Here is a 19,171-nt window from a genome sequence, read left to right as displayed (position 1 = left end):
GATTTGTGTAGGAAACCCCGCCTGTTCTCGGGGCGCCTGGGGGGCTCAGTCGGTGAAGCGTCTGCCTTCCGCTCAGGTCTTGATCCTGGAGTCTTTGGAAGGAGCCTGCTTCTCCCTCTCCCTCTGCCTGCTGCTCCCTCCCCTTGCTTGTGCTCTCTCTCTCTGTCAAATAAATAAAATCTTAAAAGAGAACTGCCTGTTCTTTAAATGTTGGCCAAATCCCTCAACATAAAAATCCTATGCAGGACGGGGCCTTACATGCCCACCACGAGGCTCTGCAGCAAAGGCTCGGAGCTGGACTGGGGGCAGCCTGGGACTCTGGACAAGTGAGATAAGCTCCCTCCACTCTGGGTGTTACACGGTAACGTGGGACATTGGGGTGCTCGGTGAGCACTGGAAGGGCTCTATAGGTGCTGCCCTGGTGACAGGCCAATGCTTCTGGGCCACTGCAGGCCAGGAGACCTCCCACAGCCACCACGGGGGTGGGGGAGGCTCTGACACCTGACCCCCACCTCAAGGATGGGAATGGGGGTGCCGTGGCACAGAAGGGTGGCAGGTGAGCCTGGGAGGGCCTGCGCCACCCCTCTTCCTCAGCTCCCTGGACCAGGCCAGGACCCCTGCGCACTGAGGCATGCTCTGCCCACTGCCAGGTCAGCCTCTGTTTCTGGGCAGGATGGAGAGAGCAAACTCTGGGGGCCCTGAGGCAGGGTCTGTGGTGGGTGGGGTCCCAGCCCCAGGCAGCCTGCATGCTCCTCCCCTTGCTGGCCTCCCCCCAGCTCAGCCCCTTTAGCACCCGGTGGTCATGATTGAGCCCATACCCTTTTTGTGAGACCCTCCTTCCAAACTCCACACTGATCAACGCCTGGATGTGCGTGTTCTGGGTTTGCACGCGGCCAACAAACAGGTGCGATGATTGTTTGACCAAGGAGAAGCCCGGCACCCCCTACCTGCCCCCAGAGCTGCAGCAGACCACTTCTCTCTGAAACACACCCTGGGGGCTTCCTGGGGCACAGCTCGTTCAATGTGCAAACTGTAATGTGGTGCCATGAGCTGCCCCTCCCTGGAGTCTGAGCAGCTCTCCGGGGCTCACAAAGCCTGGAGGGGGCAGGGGGCCTGAGGGGTAGCCTCTGTGGAGCTGACTCTCATCCTGGGGGAATGTATTTGAGGCTACCCACAAATACAAACTTAGGGAAGGGCCTGGAAGGGCCCTGAAGCTTCTGCTCCACCAGCCTCACGGGGAATCTGCCCACTCCACCCCATCACACACTCCTCCCGTGCTCGTGCAAGTCTGGGTTTTGCACACCAATTTCCTTAAATCCTTTACACTTATGCTGCTTCTCCCCTGGGAAACCATGCTTCGAGCCTCTGGTTCTCTCGACCACAGGGAGGCCCTCTCAGGTCGTGGGAGGGTCCTGCTTGTGCTGACTGTGCTTGGGGTCAAGTGCTCTGAGCACTGGACACAGATTCCTCCTGGACACTCCCAGTCCCTCCGAGCTACAGCATTCCAGCCGCTAGGACTCAGCACATTCCACCTGGTGGTCAGGGCAGGCAGGGAGGGACCCTCCTCAGTCCTCTGGCCTCCATGTCTGGTGCCCAGGCCTCCTGTCGGCCCAAGCAAAGGCCAGAGAGCGAATCAGGGGACAGAGTGCAGTGGGCTCCAACCCCCATGGCATCCTACAGATGCGGAAACAAGGTCCTGTTCACCCCTCCTCGAGGTCAGAACGGGGACATTTTCCAGCAGGAACATGTGGTGGTGGGGGCCAGCTCCAAGGTGACTGGGACAGAGGGGCTGAAGAAGGCCCTGTCCCCCAGAGGGAGAGAGGCTCCTCCTTGACTGCTCTGGGCAGTGGGCTCTGCGGGGAGCACCCCACGCACGGCCACCTCTCTGCTGGAGCCCTCCTCCATCCCCTCACCCCCAAACCCCCAGACCACCTCTCTTCACCCACCTCACCCCTCCAAGCAGCCTGTTGCCCTTGCACACACACCCCCGGGGCCAGGTGGCCAGCAGCAAGAGCCACTTTTGTCCCTCTTGTCACTGGCAGTTCTCAGACTTGCCTCGCTCCTGCTGGCCCAGCTGCCTGTCCCCAAGCTCCAGGTTCCGGGACACACCGTTCCCTTCCTCCCCTCACCCTCCTGGCCCAGGACGGCCCTGCCCTGATTCCACCACTCTCCTGTTAGCCTCACCTCCTCCATTGGCCCCGACCACGGGGTTGGTGGGGGTGGGGAGGTGCGTGCATAAGGGGCAGGACCCCCAACGTGGGATGGGGTCAGAGGACAGGGTTCTGATCCTGCTGTCAGACTCACCAGCCGTATGACCTCTGGTAAGGTGCTAGACCTCTCTGCCTCCATTTCCCTGTCTCTAAGGGCATTGAGCCTGCAGGGGCCAAGTGAGGGTCCAGACCAGCTCTGCTGGGAGGAGGAGGGGGCTTCCTGGGCATTTAGCCGAGGCTGACAGCCCAGAGCAGCACACCATGGGTTCATTTTCTGGAGGACACACTATGGGGGTCTGTGGTGGAGGTGCACCCTCCCCCCTGTGATCCTGCCACCACCAGGGTACCCTTCTCATGGCTCCTAAGGCTCAGGGGCAGCGCAGCCTGGTACTGTCCATCATTCCAGGGGCTGCCGCTCAGCGATGGAAGGAAATACGCCCAGCAAAGGAGACCCCAAAGGCTGCGTGCCATGTGGCTCCTTTCTACAGCGGGTTCAGGGATGGAGAGGACAGTAGTGGTTGCTGGGGGAAAGGAGGGGTTGGGGTGGCTGCACAGGGCAATGTGGGGTCCCTGGGGGGCAGACCAGTCCCACGTCTCGTGGTGTCACTCTCATTATCCTGGGTGACCTTGCATGACCAGATGTTCTGAAAGATGGTGATTCCACTGGGGGAACAGGGCAAGAATCATGGGATCTTTGTGGTATTTTTTACAACTGTGTGTGAATCTTCAATTCTCTCAAAATTAAGAATTTAATTTTTAAAAGTTAAATAGAAAGAAGGGGATGGGGCCAGGCAGAGGTCCAAGACATGCCTGGCCCAGAAGTTCGGGGGGGAGGGGTCTCTCTGTCCCTCTCTGTGGGTGGGCTGCAGGGTGGGGGGTGTCTTCTCCCTCTCCCCCTTTCCAGCGTCAGCTGCCCCCTCAACCCTCCACAACTCCCTTTCCAAATAACAACAGCCAGCCTTTGCTGGAGCCCAAAACAGGAAGAGGAGGGCGGAAATGGCATCCACTGCCCCCTCCCCAGGTCTGACCTGGGGCCTCCATGCCCACCCAGACCTGGGCCTGAGGATGAGCTGATGGGCCCCTAGCCAGGGGAGCCTCTTCCCAAGAATGGGGTCACCCAGAGGGGAGGGGTGCACTTGTGGGGCAGGGGAGGCTCTGGACATAGAACAGACCGGCAGGGGGCTGAGGGACAGATGCCTACCCTGGAGGGGGGCTGAGGGACAGATGCCCTACCCTGGAGGGGGCCCACCACTGCCCTCCCCCTGGGGCAGGGACACCCATAGGCAGGGCATCCTGCCTCCCTCCCCCTCCTCCATCCCCCCAAGGATGACCACTGCCCGGGGGAGGCCCCAGGCTTGCTGAGACATCCCAGAGGTGCTGAGCCTAGCTGGCGGCTACGATGGGGTTCAAGGGAGGGGCTGACGGGCTCCGGGGAACCGTGGAGACCCATTGGTCTGGACGCAGATCAAGAGTAGCAGCCCAGGCAGGCGTAGTGACGGCAGAAGCAGCTGCTCCGATCCATGCTCTGTTCCCTGGGGTGGTGACAAGTGTCACCCACCTGCCAGTCCACTCATGAGGTCACTGCTGCTCCCCGCAGGTCTTCCCACGGGTTCCTGGGAGCGGGGCACAGGCTGGGACTGCGAGCAGAGCCCTCCTTCCTGTACGCACCCCTCCAAGCCTCGACAGGACCCCGGGACAGGGGGCCCTGGCACAGGCGCCACAGGCTTCGGTTTACTCCTCTCTGCGCAACTCCTCCTTTGGGCGTGGCTTTCGGAATAGCCCCTCGTGGTGGTTCCCAAATAGGGGAGGAACCAGGTTCCCCAGGGAGGGAGCGAAGCCTCGGGACCACTCTATCCTCCTGAGACCCGGGTGGAGGGCGGGGCCGGGGCCGGACGAGTGGCTCGAGTCCTAGTCCGAGTCCGGGTCTTGGGATCAGACAGCGCCCCGCCCCGCCCCGCGCGGTCTTCCCGGAGCTCTTCAAGGGAAGGGGCCCGACCGGGCGGGGTCTCCCCGCACCCCGGGGTCCTGGGCTACCGCCCCACCCTGCCCCCAGCCCCGGGCCGGGCGGGGCGTCACAGAGGCCCGCGGTCCCCATGGCAACCCGCTGGACGCGGCGGCGCGCGCTGGGCGCACAGTCAGCCGGTTGGCTCTCTCCGCTCCGGGAGGCAGGGCAAGTGGGCGCTCCTGGAGGCTGGGCGCGGGCCGGGGAGGCGGGCTGGTGGCTGGGGAGGGGAGGGGAGGGGGTGGACCTGGGGGCTTCTGGAAGGCCCAGGAGGGTGTAGGTCTGGGATTCTGGCCAGAGCACAGGGCGGCCCCTTCGCCGAATTCACGACCAGCCCCTCTGCGATTTTCCAACCGAGAGACTGCTGGCGACTGGGAAACATCTCTGAACCCATAGTCAGACCCAGGGGCCACAGCAGGACTTAGGCTGGGATTCCTGGGGTGATGCTTCACCTCATCCCAGATACCCTCTCTGTTGTACCCAGGGCCTGCTCTGGCTTGTCTGCCCGGGGAAGGTGAAGGGCTGGCCTTTGGGGAGGCAGGCAGACTTGGGTCCCAACCTTACTGGCACTTTGCAGTGTGGCCTTGGGCAGGTCACTCAGCCTGTCAGCTTTCTTTGTAATTCATCCAACCCTTGGGTTGCTGGGACCACCTGAGCTCTCCTAAGTGAAGCCACCGGCCGGCACAAGGAGCTGTCTCACTGTCCTGGGGGGGTGGGGGCTGGGACCTGGGACAGCAGTAGGATTGCTGGCCCCTTCTTCAAGGAGCACCAGCTTGCAGGGCCAATCCTTGTGGCCCGTGGCCTGCCCCAGCCGGCCCCATCCTCCCCAAGGTGGGCCACTGCCCCCTAGACCTGGGAGCCGAGGCAGGGTAGCACAGGAGGAGAGTCAGGCCCTGGAGTTGGTGGCTGGCCTCCAGCCCTGAACTGAAAGCAAGCTACGAAGCACTTTAGCCTCAGGCCCCCCTTCTGTGAGATGAGATGACAGGACCTCACCACTCTGAGGGGCTTCAAGGCATAGAGTAGGGGCTCAGTACCTAACTAGAAGGCGAGGCCCGGGGCTACCCTGCCTCCTTCACTGGCTCCAACCACCACCTGGCCTTGTCTTGGGCTGAGCCCTGACCCTTTGCTCTGACCTGCAGTGACAGTGAGGCATGGAAGGTCCGCAGGGATGTGGTGTCCCCCAGGGGGAGTCTGGTGCCGCACAGACAGGATCGCACTGAATCCTCTCAACAGTCCCGAGGCAGCACCTTCGCCCCATTCAGACGAGGACCTGAGGCTTTGGCCAGGCCACACAGCTGGTCAGTGGCTGGGGTTCCTGCCCGGGCCCATCTAGCCCTAGGGCCCATTGTCTCAGCCCTTCCCTGTGTCCCTGTGTCATCACAATGGATAATCAATAGAGTGGTTGCCCCTCAGTGTCCAGTTTTATCCAGATCGGCAGGCTTTTCCCAGAGAGATGTGCTCTCCCCACGAGCTCCTCCCCCTGGGGGAGGACAGAGGGCCCAGTATGGAGGGCAGTGGGCCTGAAGCCACCCCTCCCCGCCACACACGCACACACACTGACCTGAGTGAGCCCCCAGGTGGGTGGCAGAGGCCAATTGACCGTGTCAGCTCACACCCCACCCTCTGCCCCCTGCTTCCAGACATGAACTTCCAGGTGACAGGCCTGGGCCTGGACAAGATGAAGCTGGACAGTCCCCAGTCCTTCCTAGACCAGGAGGAGGCCGAGGAGGCTGAGGATCAGCAGCTGCTGGAGCCAGAGGCTTGGAGGGCCTACATGGAGCGCCGCACGGCGCTGCGCGAGTTCCTGACCTCGGACCTGAGCCCCCACCTGCTCAAGCGCCACCATGCCCGCATGGAACTGCTCAAGAAGTGTTCCTACTACATCGAGATCCTCCCCAAGCACCTGGCCCTGGGGGACCAGAACCCCCTGGTGCTGCCCAACACCATGTTCCAGCTCATCGACCCCTGGAAGTTCCAGCGCATGAAGAAGGTGGGCACCGCCCAGACCAAGATCCAACTCCTGCTGCTCGGGGACCTGCTGGAGCAGCTAGACCGTGGCCGCGCCGAGCTGGACGCTCTGCTGGAGTCGCCTGACCCGCGGCCCTTTCTGGCGGGCTGGGGGCTGGTGGCACAGAGGCTGGCAGACCTGTCGGCGGTCATGGACAGCTTCCTGGCCATGATGGTACCTGGGCGCCTGCACCTCAAGCACCGTCTGGTGTCTGACATTGGCACCACCAAGATCCCGCACATCAGGCTTATGCTGAGCACCAAGATGCCCGTCATGTTTGACCGAAAGGGGTCGGTGGCCCACCAGGACTGGGCCAGCCTGCGCTGGTTTGTCACCATCCAGCCGGCGGCCCCGGAGCAGTTCGAGCTGCGCTTCAAGCTGCTGGACCCACGGACACAGCAGGAGTGCATGCAGTGCGGCATCATCCCCGTGGCCGCCTGCACCTTTGACGTCCACAACCTGCTGCCCAACCGCTCCTATAGGTTCACCATCAAGAGAGCAGAGAGCTACACGCTGGTGTACGAGCCTTGGTGGGACAGCCTCACCCTGCAGACCAGGCCGGGGCCCCCAGAAGGGCCCACCCCCAGTCGGCTAGGCAAGCCGGGCCTGCCCCTGACCACGCTGTCTGTGAGATGATTTTTTAATATTTATCCACTAATAAAGACTATAAACACACACACACTATTAAAGAAACAAACCTACTTACGTTTTAGACGCAGCCGCAGCTGTGCGAGTCTGACTCTGCGCAGCCTACTCCCCAGCCCCAGGCCCCCCAGGTTCCTGCCCCCTTTCCAGGGGGCACCCCAGGCTGGACCTTCCAGGATCGCTGTCCCCGGAGAAAGACGAGCAGCCCTGGCAGCTGGCGGCCCCGAGCAAGGACAAGAGCTTCTCCGAGGGGCCCTGCCAAAGCAGCAGTCCCTCCTGCATCTCCCCCTCCCCGTCTCTGGCACCATAAGCAGCCCTGGGACCTGGCAAAGGCCCTGCCTGTCTTTTCCTGTGTCCTGGGGCAGGGTTCCCCAAGGGGAACAATAACCTCGTTGCGGGCAGTCATGCCCCCTCCTATAGCTCCCAGCATCACTGGAGTTAGGGCAGAGGGTGCCCAGGCCATCAGGACGTTGTGTGTTTTAAACGACAAGGTCTTCTCCCCAAACGAAGCTGAAGCCTCATCTGTACACCTGTCCCAAGGTGGCTGAGGGCCCCAGGCAAGGGAGCCTGGCAGAGGGTCTCCCCGAGACACAGGCCAGTGCCCAGCCCCGTGGGGGGGGGCCGGCCCCTCCCTGCTGCCTCAATAGGCTGTCCTTGCCCCCCTTCCCCCGCACGGTCGTGTGACCACCAGTGTGGCCAGCAGCCCCCTCCCTTCCCACGCCCACGTCCACGTCCTGACGCAGGTGATGCGAAGGTCGGCATCTGCCTGCTGCTGCAGCTTGGCTGTGTCCAGGTCCAGGAGGGACAGCACCGTGTGCCATGGCCAAGGGGAGCTGCCAGTATGCTGAGCTGTCCTCCGCTCCCTTGCCCATCATACGGGCCACTAGGCCCTCTGAGAGGAAGGCCTGCAGGGCAAGATGACCGGGAACAGGGACCGTCTCCCCCACTGGCAGAGAAGTGGTTTGGAGAGAGAGAGCAGGTCCCCAGCTGTCGGAAAGGCCCCAGGACCTGCCCACCCCCCACCCAAACCCCGCTATAGACAGAGGGGGAGACGGTCCTCTTAGGCCTTTCCAGTAGCTGACCCACTGCATGCCACTCAGGGGGTCAAGCCAGACTGTCACACACTCTGTGGCATCATGTGGCTATGGGGTGGACACTCGTGGGTGTTCCTCAGGGTCCAGTCACCCCAAGGCATCCTGGGGAGGGGGAAGGAGGGGGAGGGGTCCAGAGCAAAGCCATGGTACCCCTCGGAAATGACCAGCGGTGGAGCTAGGGCACAGGGTAGGGGGAGGAGTCAGGGAGAGAAGCAAGAACTGGCCAGGGACCAGGGATTGGGTTTTGTGCCAGGTCATACCATCCATCCCACCAAGAAGGGGGCAGGCTGGAGTCGTGGTTCGCCAAGGCAGGCGGCTATGGGCCAGGCGGCTGGGGGTCATCCCAGATCCCCGCGTCTCCAGCCCTCATGCGATGGCAGCTGCGCAGAGGCCAGCCCCGCGGCAGGTCCCCGCTGTGAGGGCCCCGCACCACCAGGCCTGGCGCGCCCGCGTATTTGAACCTCGCTCGCGCGCAGGGCCAAGCGCCTTTCCTCTGCGCGGAGCTCCGTTTGGTTCGCGGCCTTGCACGAGAACGCGCCTGACTGGAAACCTTGACCCTCTTTGCGGCGAGGCCCGCCCTCCGCCTGCGGCCCCGCCTCGCGCCGCTTCTGCGCGCAGGTGCCCGACCGCCCTGGTTCCCCACCGCCCCGCGCACGCTCCGGACTTCAACGCCCGCTCCTCCGTGAAGCCCTCCCTGACTCCAGGCTGAAGAGGTCCCGACTTCCTGCCTCAGGGCGTCTGTTGGTCCTCGTTTCGACTGCTTTTGACCAGGTAGTAAAACTTCTCCATGCCTGCGTGGTTGGCCTAGAATAAAAGTGCTCTTCCAGGTGGGGCCCGTCTGGCTCCCTCTGCAGCCTCGCAAGGAACACACAGGCCTTGGAGCAGGCCTTTGACCCTTTGACTCTCTGTGACCTCCACACCCGTCTGATACCCATGCGGGCACCTAGGGAAGCCAGGGTCCGGCCACACCTTCCTCCGTACAGCGGTGCTGTTGGAGGCACTGGGCACTGAGCAAGAAACCATCCAGATACGGAATGGCCAAAGTCGGCTTGGAGAAGGTATGCAGGTTCCAAGGTCCTCAAGCATTCAGACCCTGGACCACGCAGGACACTGGCAGGGCTGGCAGCCTCAGGGACTTTGGACTTGGCCTGGGGTCTGTGTTCAGTAGGCTGGGCATGCCTGCATCACCTGGATCCAGCTCATCCCTGTGGCCCATCTTCACCAAGTCAGCCCCCCACCCAGCTTCCACTGTTCTGGCACAGACCCTGCTCAGCCCACTGGCTGTGTTGTCCACTGTGACATGGGGACATGGGGATACCAGCCCCTCCCAGAGTGCTTGCTTGTCCAGCATCCGGCTAGAAGGGGCTCTTGATTCTTGACAGACTCAGGAGCCACCCTGCAACCCAGAACAAGAGGAGGCGCCTCCCCTTCTTGCCCCCCAGTAAAATCTCAAACATCCAGAAGTGAGAAAAACATTCAGAGTGGTCTTTATAATAAAATTATTATTGAATCATATAACACAGAGTCCAAGAAAATATATAAAAATTGGAATGTAGAAATTGATTTGTAGAAAACATCAGAACATCACTCCCCCCCCCGCCCCCCACCACTGGCAGACGGTTCTGCAGCAAGGCCACAGTGGGGGGCAAGCCCCTCTTAGTATAAGCAACTTGTTTGCCACATCCCCCAGGCCACAGGGACAGTGGAAGTGCAGAGACTCTGAGTCAGAGCTGCCTTGGGGAGAGGCGTGCGGGGGGGCGGGCGCTGAGGTGAGGGCTGATATCAAGGCAAGAGTTTCCAGAGCAGTTAGGACATAAATGCACCGAGACCCTGAGGGACAGGTGCAGATCCTCAACTTTACAAAGACAGACACACAGGATAGGTTATCCCTAAAGCCCTGGCCTGGGAGCAGGCTTCAGGTTGCAAAGGGGAGGTAGAGCTCAGGGTGAAGGCACAAGGCTGCCCATCCAGGGGCACCTCAACCCCAGTCCCCACCCACACACCCATGGTCCAGGCAAGGCTGTGTGGGCATTTGGTTCTGGTCTGCCCTTCCTCCTGCAAGGGCAGGTGACCCCTGAAGGACACAGAGCTGTGGGTCCCAGTTAGGGTAGTGGGGATAGAGAAAAGGCCCTCTGTTCCAGGGAGGCCTCTTTGTCTAAGTTGGGGCTAAGGAACTTGTTCCAGTAAAAAGGACACTGGCGTTTGGTTTATTTAAAAAATAGATATAGTGGGGCCTGGCTGGCTCAGTTGGTAGAACAAGCAACTCTTAATCTCAGGGCCATGAGTTCAAGCCCCACTCTGGTCATGGAGCCTACTTGAAAAAGAAAAAGAAAGAAAGAAAGACAGCTGAGCTCCACACCCAGCACCCAGTGTGATCAGGCATGGCATCCAAAGACCAAAGAGGAGCCCCACTGGGATGCCCTTTCCCACCCCAAAACTTCCCAGCAACACCAGAAGGTCCAGAGGACCTCCCCCCCTCCATCACACACCCCTAAGATGTTCCCTGTCACCAAATGTCCCCACAAAAGCAGCACAGCGGGGAGAGTTGGGATTCTTCCTCCCAAGTGTAGGTGCACGCTGGCAGGGGGGGTCTTGCCTGCCTCCGCCCCGGGGGAGAGGCCAAGACTCCAGGAGGGGATTATTGCTCACAACCGCAGCAGAGACCCAGCCACGTAGGCGGGGTGGCCAGCAGTGCCCACCGAAGGCACGTAGGATTCTGCTGAGTGGGGCCTGGCAAGGCAGCCCACAGAAGAGGGCTCAGGACTTCACCTTGCAGTCCTGGCAGCCTGATGGCAGTGGGCGGGCAGAGTGGGCTCTTCAAGGAGACACCGCTGGCCTCCTCCGAACTCGCACCTGGCTGGCGGGCACGAGAGTCTGCTGGTCCTCACAGAAGTCCAGGAATCTCCGCCAGAGAGGGCAACAACGCAGGAGGCGGTGGTCTCCTGCAGAGGTTGAGGGAGGGGAGAGGAGTCCATGGTAGACCTCAACGCTGCCAAAGCCCTCCCCACCCCCAGCCGGGCAGCCACACCCCCAGAAGCCCTGCCCCAGCCCTCCCCTCCCCCAGCCAACTGGTCCTACCGATGAAGCAGAGTCCCTCTTTGGCCCGGGTGATGGCCACGTTGACTTGATTGGGGTCCACGACAAAGCCCAGGAACTTCTTAAGCCAGCTCTTAGTCGGCCGCTGGTCCAGGTCACTCTCCTGGCACGTCCGGACGGTGCTCACCAGCACGTAGCGCCACTCACTTCCTGCGCAGTTGGGTAGGCATGATGAGGCCCCAGCCGTGCCACCTGCCCCCACCCTGTGACTGCTGGCCCGCGAGCCCCCTGCCCCAGAGCCGCGCTCACCCTGACTCTTGGTGATGGAGCACACGGTCACTCCAGTGACATGCTCTCGCCCAAGGCTCTTGCTGATCTCCGCAGCCTGAGCATTGTAGGGAGTGAGAATGGCGACATCTTTGGGATCCACTGTCCTGCCCAGGGTCAGCTGCTTGGCAATGCGGACCTGAGGGACCAAGGGGGTGCTGTTGAAGCTGGCCCTGGTACCTCTCCGGTCCTGGACCTGCCCCCCCAGTTCCTCCACCTCCTCCTCCAGGAAGCCCTCCCTGACCAAGAGGCACCGGGAAAGTCTCACTGACACTCACCACCTCTGCCACCTCCTCCGGGTTGGCCTTGGAGTTTTCATTCCCTTCATCTGTGGACACCAGTAGGCTCTGCTCATGGCCCTGCACGTGGCCAAAGATGACGGGGCAGCTCTCCTTGCCGATGTGGCCTAGGATGCTGGGCGGCCGCTTCAGGGCCCACCAGGTCTTCAGCTTCTTCTTGTAGAACTCCATGGAGGGGAAGGTACAGATGCCCTCGTGCTGCAAGGCAGGGCATGTGCCAGGGCAGGTCACCTATCTGCTGGGGGTCTTGGGGGCCAGGGTGGACACAGGAGGTCGGGGTGTGGGCAGCAACACCTCTGGCATCCCTGGCCTCAGACCACACCTTGGGCTGGAAGAGGCTGGGACAGGCTTACCATGCGGTACTGGGTGTCCAGCAGGTAGGCATCCATGTGATACCTCTCAAAGAGAGACCGATCCAGCCCCAGATTTTGCAGCTGCTCATTTTTGACCACAGGCCGCAGCTGCTTGTGATCCCCCAGAAGAACCACCTGGAGGGACAGGCAGGCACAGTGCTGACACCTGCAGACGGGGAACCCAGCTCCACGGCCATGGCCACTCCACCACAACCACAATGCTGCCCACCCAGGCAAAAGGCCACACCCACTGACACCTGCCTGGGGCTCCCAGCTCCCCGCCCAGCTCACTCACCTTCTCCACCTTCGAGAAGGCCACCAGAGGGATAAGGGTCTCGGGCTCTGTGGCCATGCCTGCCTCATCAATGAGGATCTGCCGGACAACCAGCCTCTTGAGGCTAGCTAAGGCCGCACACGAGCACGTGCACAGGATGACCCTGTGCTGCTCCAGCTCGAACTTCCGCGCCTTCCCCAGGAGCTGCTTGTACCTGCCCGGGGACACCATACGGTCATACAGGGACCCCCTCCCCACCACATATACCTCCATGGCAAGAAACAACTCCATGACCCCAACTGCTTACTGGCTGACGTCATCCTTGGAGAAGATCTCCCCTTTCTGCAAACGGGCATCGAACTCCCTGATGTCCCATGCATAGGGGTTGGAGGGCTGCCGGATCCTGTGGTGCAGGGTGATGCTCCTGGGGTGGGGAGACATCCGTAAAGCCCTGTGCTACCCCTTGCCCAAGACAGGACTGTGGGGCCTTTTGCCTCCGCCCATAGACAAGAGAGCCAACAGACTGCACCTGAGGGCCTGGTTGGGCCTCCCCTCCCGGGGGGTCTTCTTGGGCGGGCCGCTGCTGCCCACACCCGGCATCGGGAATTCGGTGGCCTCGGCCTGCTCGCTGTACACCCGCAGCGGTTTCAACTCTGCTTTCCTACTCAGCAGCAGTCCTGGTGGCAACGGGCATGAGAGACTGTCCCCGGGGCCAGCAACCCCAGGCAAAGCCCCCACACAGCCAGCCCAGCGCACCTGCTAGGACATCCACCGACTTGTTAGAGGGGCCGCAGTACAAGATGCAGGGACCCCCCAGTGGCTTCTCCTCACTGGGGGTGCCCCGGGCCTTCACCCACTCCTCGTTTGACTTGTGAAACCAGAACACAATGTGGAGACCCACCACTGTCTTCCCCGTGCCTGCAGGCAGACAGCACCATGAACAGAGACCGCGGCTGCCTGTGCGGGCAGCCCCGGGCACCCCACCCCCGCAGCACAGGCCCCACCTGGTGGGCCCTGGATCACTGTGAACTGCTTCTGCAGGGCTGCCCTGACAGCCCGGTTCTGGCTGGAGTTCAGTGTGTGGCAGCCTCCAGGGAGGTCGAACGTCTGTTTCTCCAGAAGCTTGCTGTACATCCCTAAGGAAGGGTCAGGCCTGCCTGAGCAGGGGCGCAGGGCAGGGCCCAGGCAGGATGAAGGGACATGGCGGGGGGGGGGGGGGATAGAGGGTCCCTCGACCTACCTCTGTGGAGGGTCTGCTGGGGAGGAAGGCGGCAGGGCGGAGGGATGGGCTGGCCCAGCGCAATGCTGACGACCAGCGGGGACGCACGCTTCAACCTACGCACGGCTTCTTCCTTGCGACTGGGGGCAGGTGGCAGTGAAGATGGACCCTGGGACATCCACGACTTCCCCCCAGGAGGACACCCAGGGAGTGCTCGGCCCACCCCGCCCACCAGCTTCTCCCCGGCTTCTCCCTGTGGAGGCCACTCACATATCAGGAAGCTGCTTGGGCAGAACCTCAATGGTGAATTGGGTGCCAGGTCTCAGCACCTCTTCTGGAACCTTCTCCATGGCCATGTGCTGGATGAAGAAGTGCATCCGCCTGGGGGTCTCCTGCTGGTCGGCCCAGCCCTCCTTCCGGTCCCAGGGCTCCATCAGCCCGTGGGCCACCCACGTGTATGTGTCAGGGTCGATGCTCAGGAGGGATGAGCAGGGCAGGGCGGCCAGGGGAGGCTGGCCAGGACCAGCGGGGGGGTGCAGCTCCCCTGCAGCGGGCATGGCTGGCAGCCCCTCGAGCCGGATGCAGAGGTAGCAGTGGCCGAAGTTGAGGTCAATGAAATGCTCACTGAGGAAGGAAGGTTCCAGGCAGAAGGAGCCCCACAGGTGGCCCTGAGCCACCTGCTCCGCATCCCAGGATATGCTCACGTGCTGCAGCGTAATGGAGTCACCCTCAGAGACTGCGCTGGTGGCCGACTCCAGGGAGCAGAACGACCCCCACACGCGGGAGTACTCGCCCAGGTGGAGACAGCGGTCCCGCGCCGCGCGGGGCATCTGGTCCAGGAAGCAGGCGCCTGGCCGCTCCACGTGCTCCAGGCAGAGGGTGAGGCCAGGCACCATGGTGCACAGCTGCAGACTCGGTACCAGGAACCCGCGCTGCAGGACGGCACTGAGCTGCACTTGCAGCGTGTCCCCACTGCCCAGCTCCCGGGCCACCTCCACAAACTGGCCACAGCAGTTCCACCACACGCAGCCCAGCTCTGGCGGCTGGGGCTCCGTCGTGCCCTGCTCCTGCACTAGGGCGGCTGCCTCAGGCCACCGCCCCTCCTGCACCAGCTCCAGCAGCTGTTGCCACAGGGCGGCCTCAACCCGCCGGCAGTGTGGGTCCAGCAGGGTGCCAGGCACCGGGGAGGGCCGCCTGTCCGCCTGCACAGAGTAGATTCGGCGCCGCCACCCCAGCCGCAGGCCCGGCCGCTTCACCAGGTCGCTGGGGTGCTCCGCCAACTGCAGGGAGCGGTAGTGGACAGGGCAGGGGTCAGGCAGGGTCTCGGGGTCGGCTGGGAAGAGCAGCCTGAAGCCACGGGTGCCCGCCTCCACGCCCACCACAAAGCCCAGCTTGCTCTGCGGCTGGACCTTGAGCTGTGCGGCTAGATGCAGGCTTTGGGCCTGGCGCTGATAGCTCTGGGCGCGCCCGTGCTGGTAGCTGAATTCCTGGCAGAGCCCATCGATGTCCCTGGCGGAGTAGGTGGAGCCCCTGTGGCCCAGCGCCAGCAGGATCTGCCGCTGCAGCACCACGTCCAGGTACCGGCGAATGGGCGAGGTGGCCCACGTGTACCAGTCGACCTGCAGTGCATAGTGGCTGGCCACCTGCCGTCCCCCTTGGCGGGAGCGGCCAAACACTGAGCGGCCCAGCGCCTTGCGGAAGTCAAGGCCCACAGGAGCCAGAGAGGGGTGCATGTCATCCGTGGTGATGAGGTCTGCCAGACAGTCGTGGTCCCCAGCACAGGCTGCGCGCTGCAGGTGCCTCCACAGGGAGCCCAGGAGGTGGATCTGTGTACCGGGGGGGCCGTGGCCCTGCAGGTGGTGGCGGAGGTGCAGCGACAGGGGCACCAGCTCTCTGTGCTTCTCACACAAGGCCCCGAGCTGGTGCTCGCTAGGTGCGGGCTGCCACCGCAGCGGCGTGACGGTCTGCGTGTGCTCGCTGCTCACCAGGAGCTCGGCCACCAGGCTGTTGAACTGGATCATGTACTCTTTGACCATGACGTGGGCCGCGCGGAAGCCAAGCACACAGTCCTCACTGGGCTGCTCGTAGTGGGAGTCGGTCCGCAGGCGGGCTCGGCGCAGCACCCGGGAGAAGTGGCATGCGGCCACAACACAGGCGTCCACAGAGTCCAGGCGGGCTGGCAGCTCGTGGCCAGCGCCCGGGTGCCTCTTGATCACATGCTCGGCTTCCTCATAGGACAGCTGACGGTCAGAGCAGACCACAGAGGGTGCGAAGTGCAGGCTTTGGAGCTGGTCACTGCCCTTCTCGACGGTGAGGAAGAGGGAGATGGCCAGGCGGTCCTGGCCCGGCAGGAGGCTGAGTGCGTCCCGGCAGAGGCCGGCTGGCAGCATAGGCACAGGCTCCCGGTTAGGGGCGTAGAACGTGATGCCCTGTCTGCGGGCCTCTAAGTCCAGAGGCCCGTCCCTGGGGACAACACTGGCCACGTCGGCGATGTGCACGGCCACCTCGTACCTGGAGCCCAGATCTCGGACGCTGAGGGCATCATCCAGGTAGCAGGCGCCCTGGGGGTCCACGGTGAAGGTCAGGAAGCCGCGGCAGTCCTCCCGGCGGTCAGGGGCCCGGCCGAGCTCCGCCCGGTACTTCTGCAGCGCCTTGCTGATGGAGGCTGGCTCCAGCGAGGGCTTCCTCAGGCCGTGCTCCAGGTCCAGGATGCGGAGGCCCTGCTCCCAGGTGGTGGCCTCGGGCAGCACCTCCAGGATGATGCCCAAGGGATAGTAGAAGCGCTGCCGCCACAGGACAATGCGCACCCAGAAGAGCCGACTGCTGCGGGCCTCGGCAGGGAGCCGCTCGTACCCCACGCGCTGCACGCGGCCCTGCTGGACACGGTGCACGGGCACCTGCAGCGGGTCCTTCAGCTCGGCCACGAAGATCTTGGTCACAGAGCCGTCGATGGGGGTCATGAGGCGAGGGTCCCACTCGTCCATGCGGCACACGAACACCAGCTCGCGGCGTTTCCTCTTGAGCACGCCCACCACGCGGCCCTGCAGCCTCCCGGAGGAGCCCTGGTCTCCTCCCAGGACCCTCACCAGCACCTCGTCCCCGCTGAAGGCCATCCCACAGTGCAAGCGGCCCCTGATCTGGATGGGGCCGGAATCTGTGTTGTCCAGCGGGATGGCCTTCGCCCGCTCAAAGGTCTCCTGCACGAAGGCGCAGTGGCGGTACAGCTCAGGCTCCGTGCACAGCAGCTTCCGCAGCGTGGCCCGCGGCAGGTTCCTGTACTGCTGGGCCTGGTGTGGGGACTCGGGCCTGGTGACAGTGTCCAGCAGCCCATCTTCCCGGACGGTCACCATCACGTTCCGGGCTTCATCCAGGAGCTCCTGCAGGATGGAGTCGTCGGCGTTAAGCTCTGTGTCAGAAGGCCAGAAGTCCGACTCGGAGTCTTCGGGCTCCTCGGCTTCCCCATCTTCCGTGGCCATCGGCCCCGCCACCGCCTTCCCGGGGGCCTTGTCCCCCACCGACAAGTTCCCTGCCGATGGTGTGTCCTCTGCCTCCGTGGGGACCCTGGCGGGCTCCCCCACCACTGTGCAGCGCCCGGCCACGGACCCCAATGCCGTGTCCCCGGCCTCTGTCCTCTGTGCGGCTGCGTCCTCTCCTGCTGCCGAGGTCTTGGACAGGGATGTTCTCCCTTCAGCCTTGGCCGCTGGCCCCACCCTCTCCGTGGCTGCGTGCTCTTTGGCTGGAGCCCCTGCTGCCCCCTCCTCTGGGACAGTGTCCTGGGCCACGGCTGCCACAGACCCCTCTGCTTGCAGGGCCCAGCGCTGTCTTCGGACCACATCCTGCTCGATGTGCTCCAGGGACAGAGTCTCGGGGCAGACGCTGTGGTGCCTCACACACTCGCGGATGAAGCTCTTCCAGAGCTTGCTGCAGGCCCCGAAGGAGCAGAGGGCCATGGCGTTGCCCACGGCCACCACCTGGGACTGGGCGCGGGTCATGACGGTGTTGAGCACACGGGCGTCAGTGAAGAAGCCCAGGGCAGGTGCCCCTGAGCTCAGCAGGCTGTGGTGGTTGTGGACAGTGCTCAGCACCACGACGCGGAATTCCCGCCCTGCAAGTGGGCACGGTCAGGCCGGGCGGGGGGGTGCTGCCCACCCGCCCTCACCCCAGCACCGATCACCCACCTGGCAGGATCTCAAAGCTGCCCACAGACACCTGGCCCAGGTCCCTCTTCCTCAGCTCCTGCCTTAGCGCACCCACCTGGAGACACACACAGCCGGAGCAGCAGGCCTGGGTGAGCACCGGTGTGGGACACCGGCCCCCACCGCCTGGTGCCCCGGCGCCAGCAGCGGGATTCGAGCCCCACATCACGGCCTGGCAAATTATTTCCTCAGTCCCTCTCTCAGGAGGGGAAACTGAGGCCGAGGAGGCCCCGCGTGCAGGTCCTCCAGACCACGGAGGGACCGGTGCCCTCCTCCTGGCGTCCCTGTCAGAAGCGGGGGAGGCAGGCTGTCCCCGCATCTGGGGCTTACCTGGGCGCCATGGGACACGGCGCAAATGTGCCTCTGCTCCCGGCTGCCCCAGCAGGGGGGCCAGCTGTGGTAGATGTCCTGCACCTTCTCAACGACCTGGACGATCTCCGCCGTGTTCAGCCAGGACGTGCCCGACATGTCACGTTCGGGGTTGCCGGCCACGTGGCAGAACATGAGCGGGTAGTGCTTGGGGTGGCGAGGCACCTTGCTACTGGCGTGGATGGGGCTGCCCTTGGCCACATAGAAGTGTCGCGAGACGAAGCTGAGGATGGCCTCGGTGGAACGGTAGTTCTCGTGGAAGATGATGCGGCTGTGCCGGGCGACCTCGTGCGCCTCCTGCTGGTAGTGCTGGAAGAGGCGGCAGAGAAGGGTGTGCCCCGCGGCCTGGGCGCCTGCCACACTGTAGAGCTTGGGCGTGACCTGCATGTGGTCCCCGGCCAGCACCACGCGGGTGCTGGGCGAGGCGTAGCGCAGTGGGGTAAGCGCCTCGCACTCCAGCATCTGGGCGGCCTCGTCAATGAGGATGTGCGAGAAGAAACCGGCCGGCACCCTGAGCTCGCGGGCCTGGGAGGTGGTGGTGACCACGATACGGTGCTGCTCCAGCTCCGCCCGCGTCGGGGGGCGGAAGGCCCGGCGGTCCTCGGTCAGGAGGCAGTACCTCAGTGTGGCCGCATCTGTCTGGCTGGGCGGGCGGTCCGTGTACATCACCCGCAGCGGAGAGGCCTCAGGGTGGCCGCTACTCACGTAGCGGTGGAAATGCTCCTCGATGTAGATGTCGGCCGCGCTGAGGGGAGAAGGGCACATGGGGCCTCGGCAGCTGTCCACTAAAGCACCTCCTGTGAGCCCAGGCTGGCCTGGGTGCCGGGAATTCAAAGGAGGCAGACAGACCTGTGTCCTGCCCCCAGAGCTTAGACACCAGTAGAGGACAGACAAGAGAAACGGGGGAAGGTCAGAGCCAGACGAGAACTGGCAGCAGCACAGAGGGTCTGGGTGGTCAGGGAGCGCTCCCTGGAGGAGGAGGTGAAGGAACTGGACATACAGAGAGGCAGAGAGGGACACCATAGGGGCCCCTGCCTGAGGCAGCCCAGGGAGGCCAGAGGCTATGGTGAGGGTGGGCGGGCAGTGACGGCGGGTGGGCAGTGACGGTGGGCAGTGACGGTGGGTGGGCAGTGACGGTG

General features: G+C 63.5%; 2 protein-coding genes across 8 annotated transcripts in view; one reads left to right on the top strand and one right to left on the bottom strand.

The window, feature by feature from the left end:
* The first annotated feature begins 4,312 nt into the window (after positions 1–4,312).
* Positions 4,313–6,899, top strand: FNDC11 (fibronectin type III domain containing 11). Of its 6 annotated transcripts, none has more exons than XM_025865068.2 (3): positions 4,320–4,380; positions 5,352–5,510; positions 5,853–6,899. In XM_025865068.2, exons 2-3 carry the CDS (start codon positions 5,381–5,383, stop codon positions 6,854–6,856), a joined length of 1,134 nt encoding a protein of 377 aa, XP_025720853.1. In that variant the 5' UTR covers positions 4,320–4,380; positions 5,352–5,380; the 3' UTR covers positions 6,857–6,899. The 6 variants fall into 6 exon arrangements, with proteins under 6 accessions (XP_073744416.1, XP_025720853.1, XP_073744418.1 ...); XM_073888314.1 differs by lacking the exon at positions 4,320–4,380 and adding an exon at positions 4,455–4,829; XM_073888315.1 differs by lacking the exon at positions 5,352–5,510 and having other exon boundaries at positions 4,313–4,380.
* A 2,542-nt stretch (positions 6,900–9,441) lies between these two features.
* Positions 9,442–19,171, bottom strand: part of HELZ2 (helicase with zinc finger 2) — a 14,544-nt gene continuing 4,814 nt past the window's right edge. The window contains exons 7-20 of one of the 2 annotated variants that reach the window (XM_025865048.2): positions 17,994–18,777; positions 17,646–17,721; positions 13,738–17,572; positions 13,489–13,607; positions 13,253–13,384; positions 13,005–13,166; positions 12,778–12,925; positions 12,556–12,672; positions 12,270–12,462; positions 11,975–12,109; positions 11,601–11,819; positions 11,305–11,461; positions 11,038–11,205; positions 9,442–10,901 (exon numbers count right to left, since the gene is read on the bottom strand). In XM_025865048.2, the coding sequence (XP_025720833.1) occupies positions 10,777–10,901; positions 11,038–11,205; positions 11,305–11,461; positions 11,601–11,819; positions 11,975–12,109; positions 12,270–12,462; positions 12,556–12,672; positions 12,778–12,925; positions 13,005–13,166; positions 13,253–13,384; positions 13,489–13,607; positions 13,738–17,572; positions 17,646–17,721; positions 17,994–18,777 (6,370 nt within the window). In that variant the 3' untranslated portion in view covers positions 9,442–10,776. Of the gene's footprint in view, positions 10,902–11,037; positions 11,206–11,304; positions 11,462–11,600; positions 11,820–11,974; positions 12,110–12,269; positions 12,463–12,555; positions 12,673–12,777; positions 12,926–13,004; positions 13,167–13,252; positions 13,385–13,488; positions 13,608–13,737; positions 17,573–17,645; positions 17,722–17,993; positions 18,778–19,171 lie in introns of those variants that run through there. The other variant, XR_012376877.1, reaches the window with a different exon arrangement.

This window comes from Callorhinus ursinus, unplaced genomic scaffold, assembly GCF_003265705.2.
Source record: "Callorhinus ursinus isolate GAN/ISIS: 27379988/994484 unplaced genomic scaffold, GSC_fseal_2.0 scaffold89, whole genome shotgun sequence".
Lineage (NCBI taxonomy): Eukaryota > Metazoa > Chordata > Mammalia > Carnivora > Otariidae > Callorhinus > Callorhinus ursinus.
Note: the sequence above shows the minus strand (reverse complement) of the source record. Positions and strands in the feature narration are given on the sequence as shown.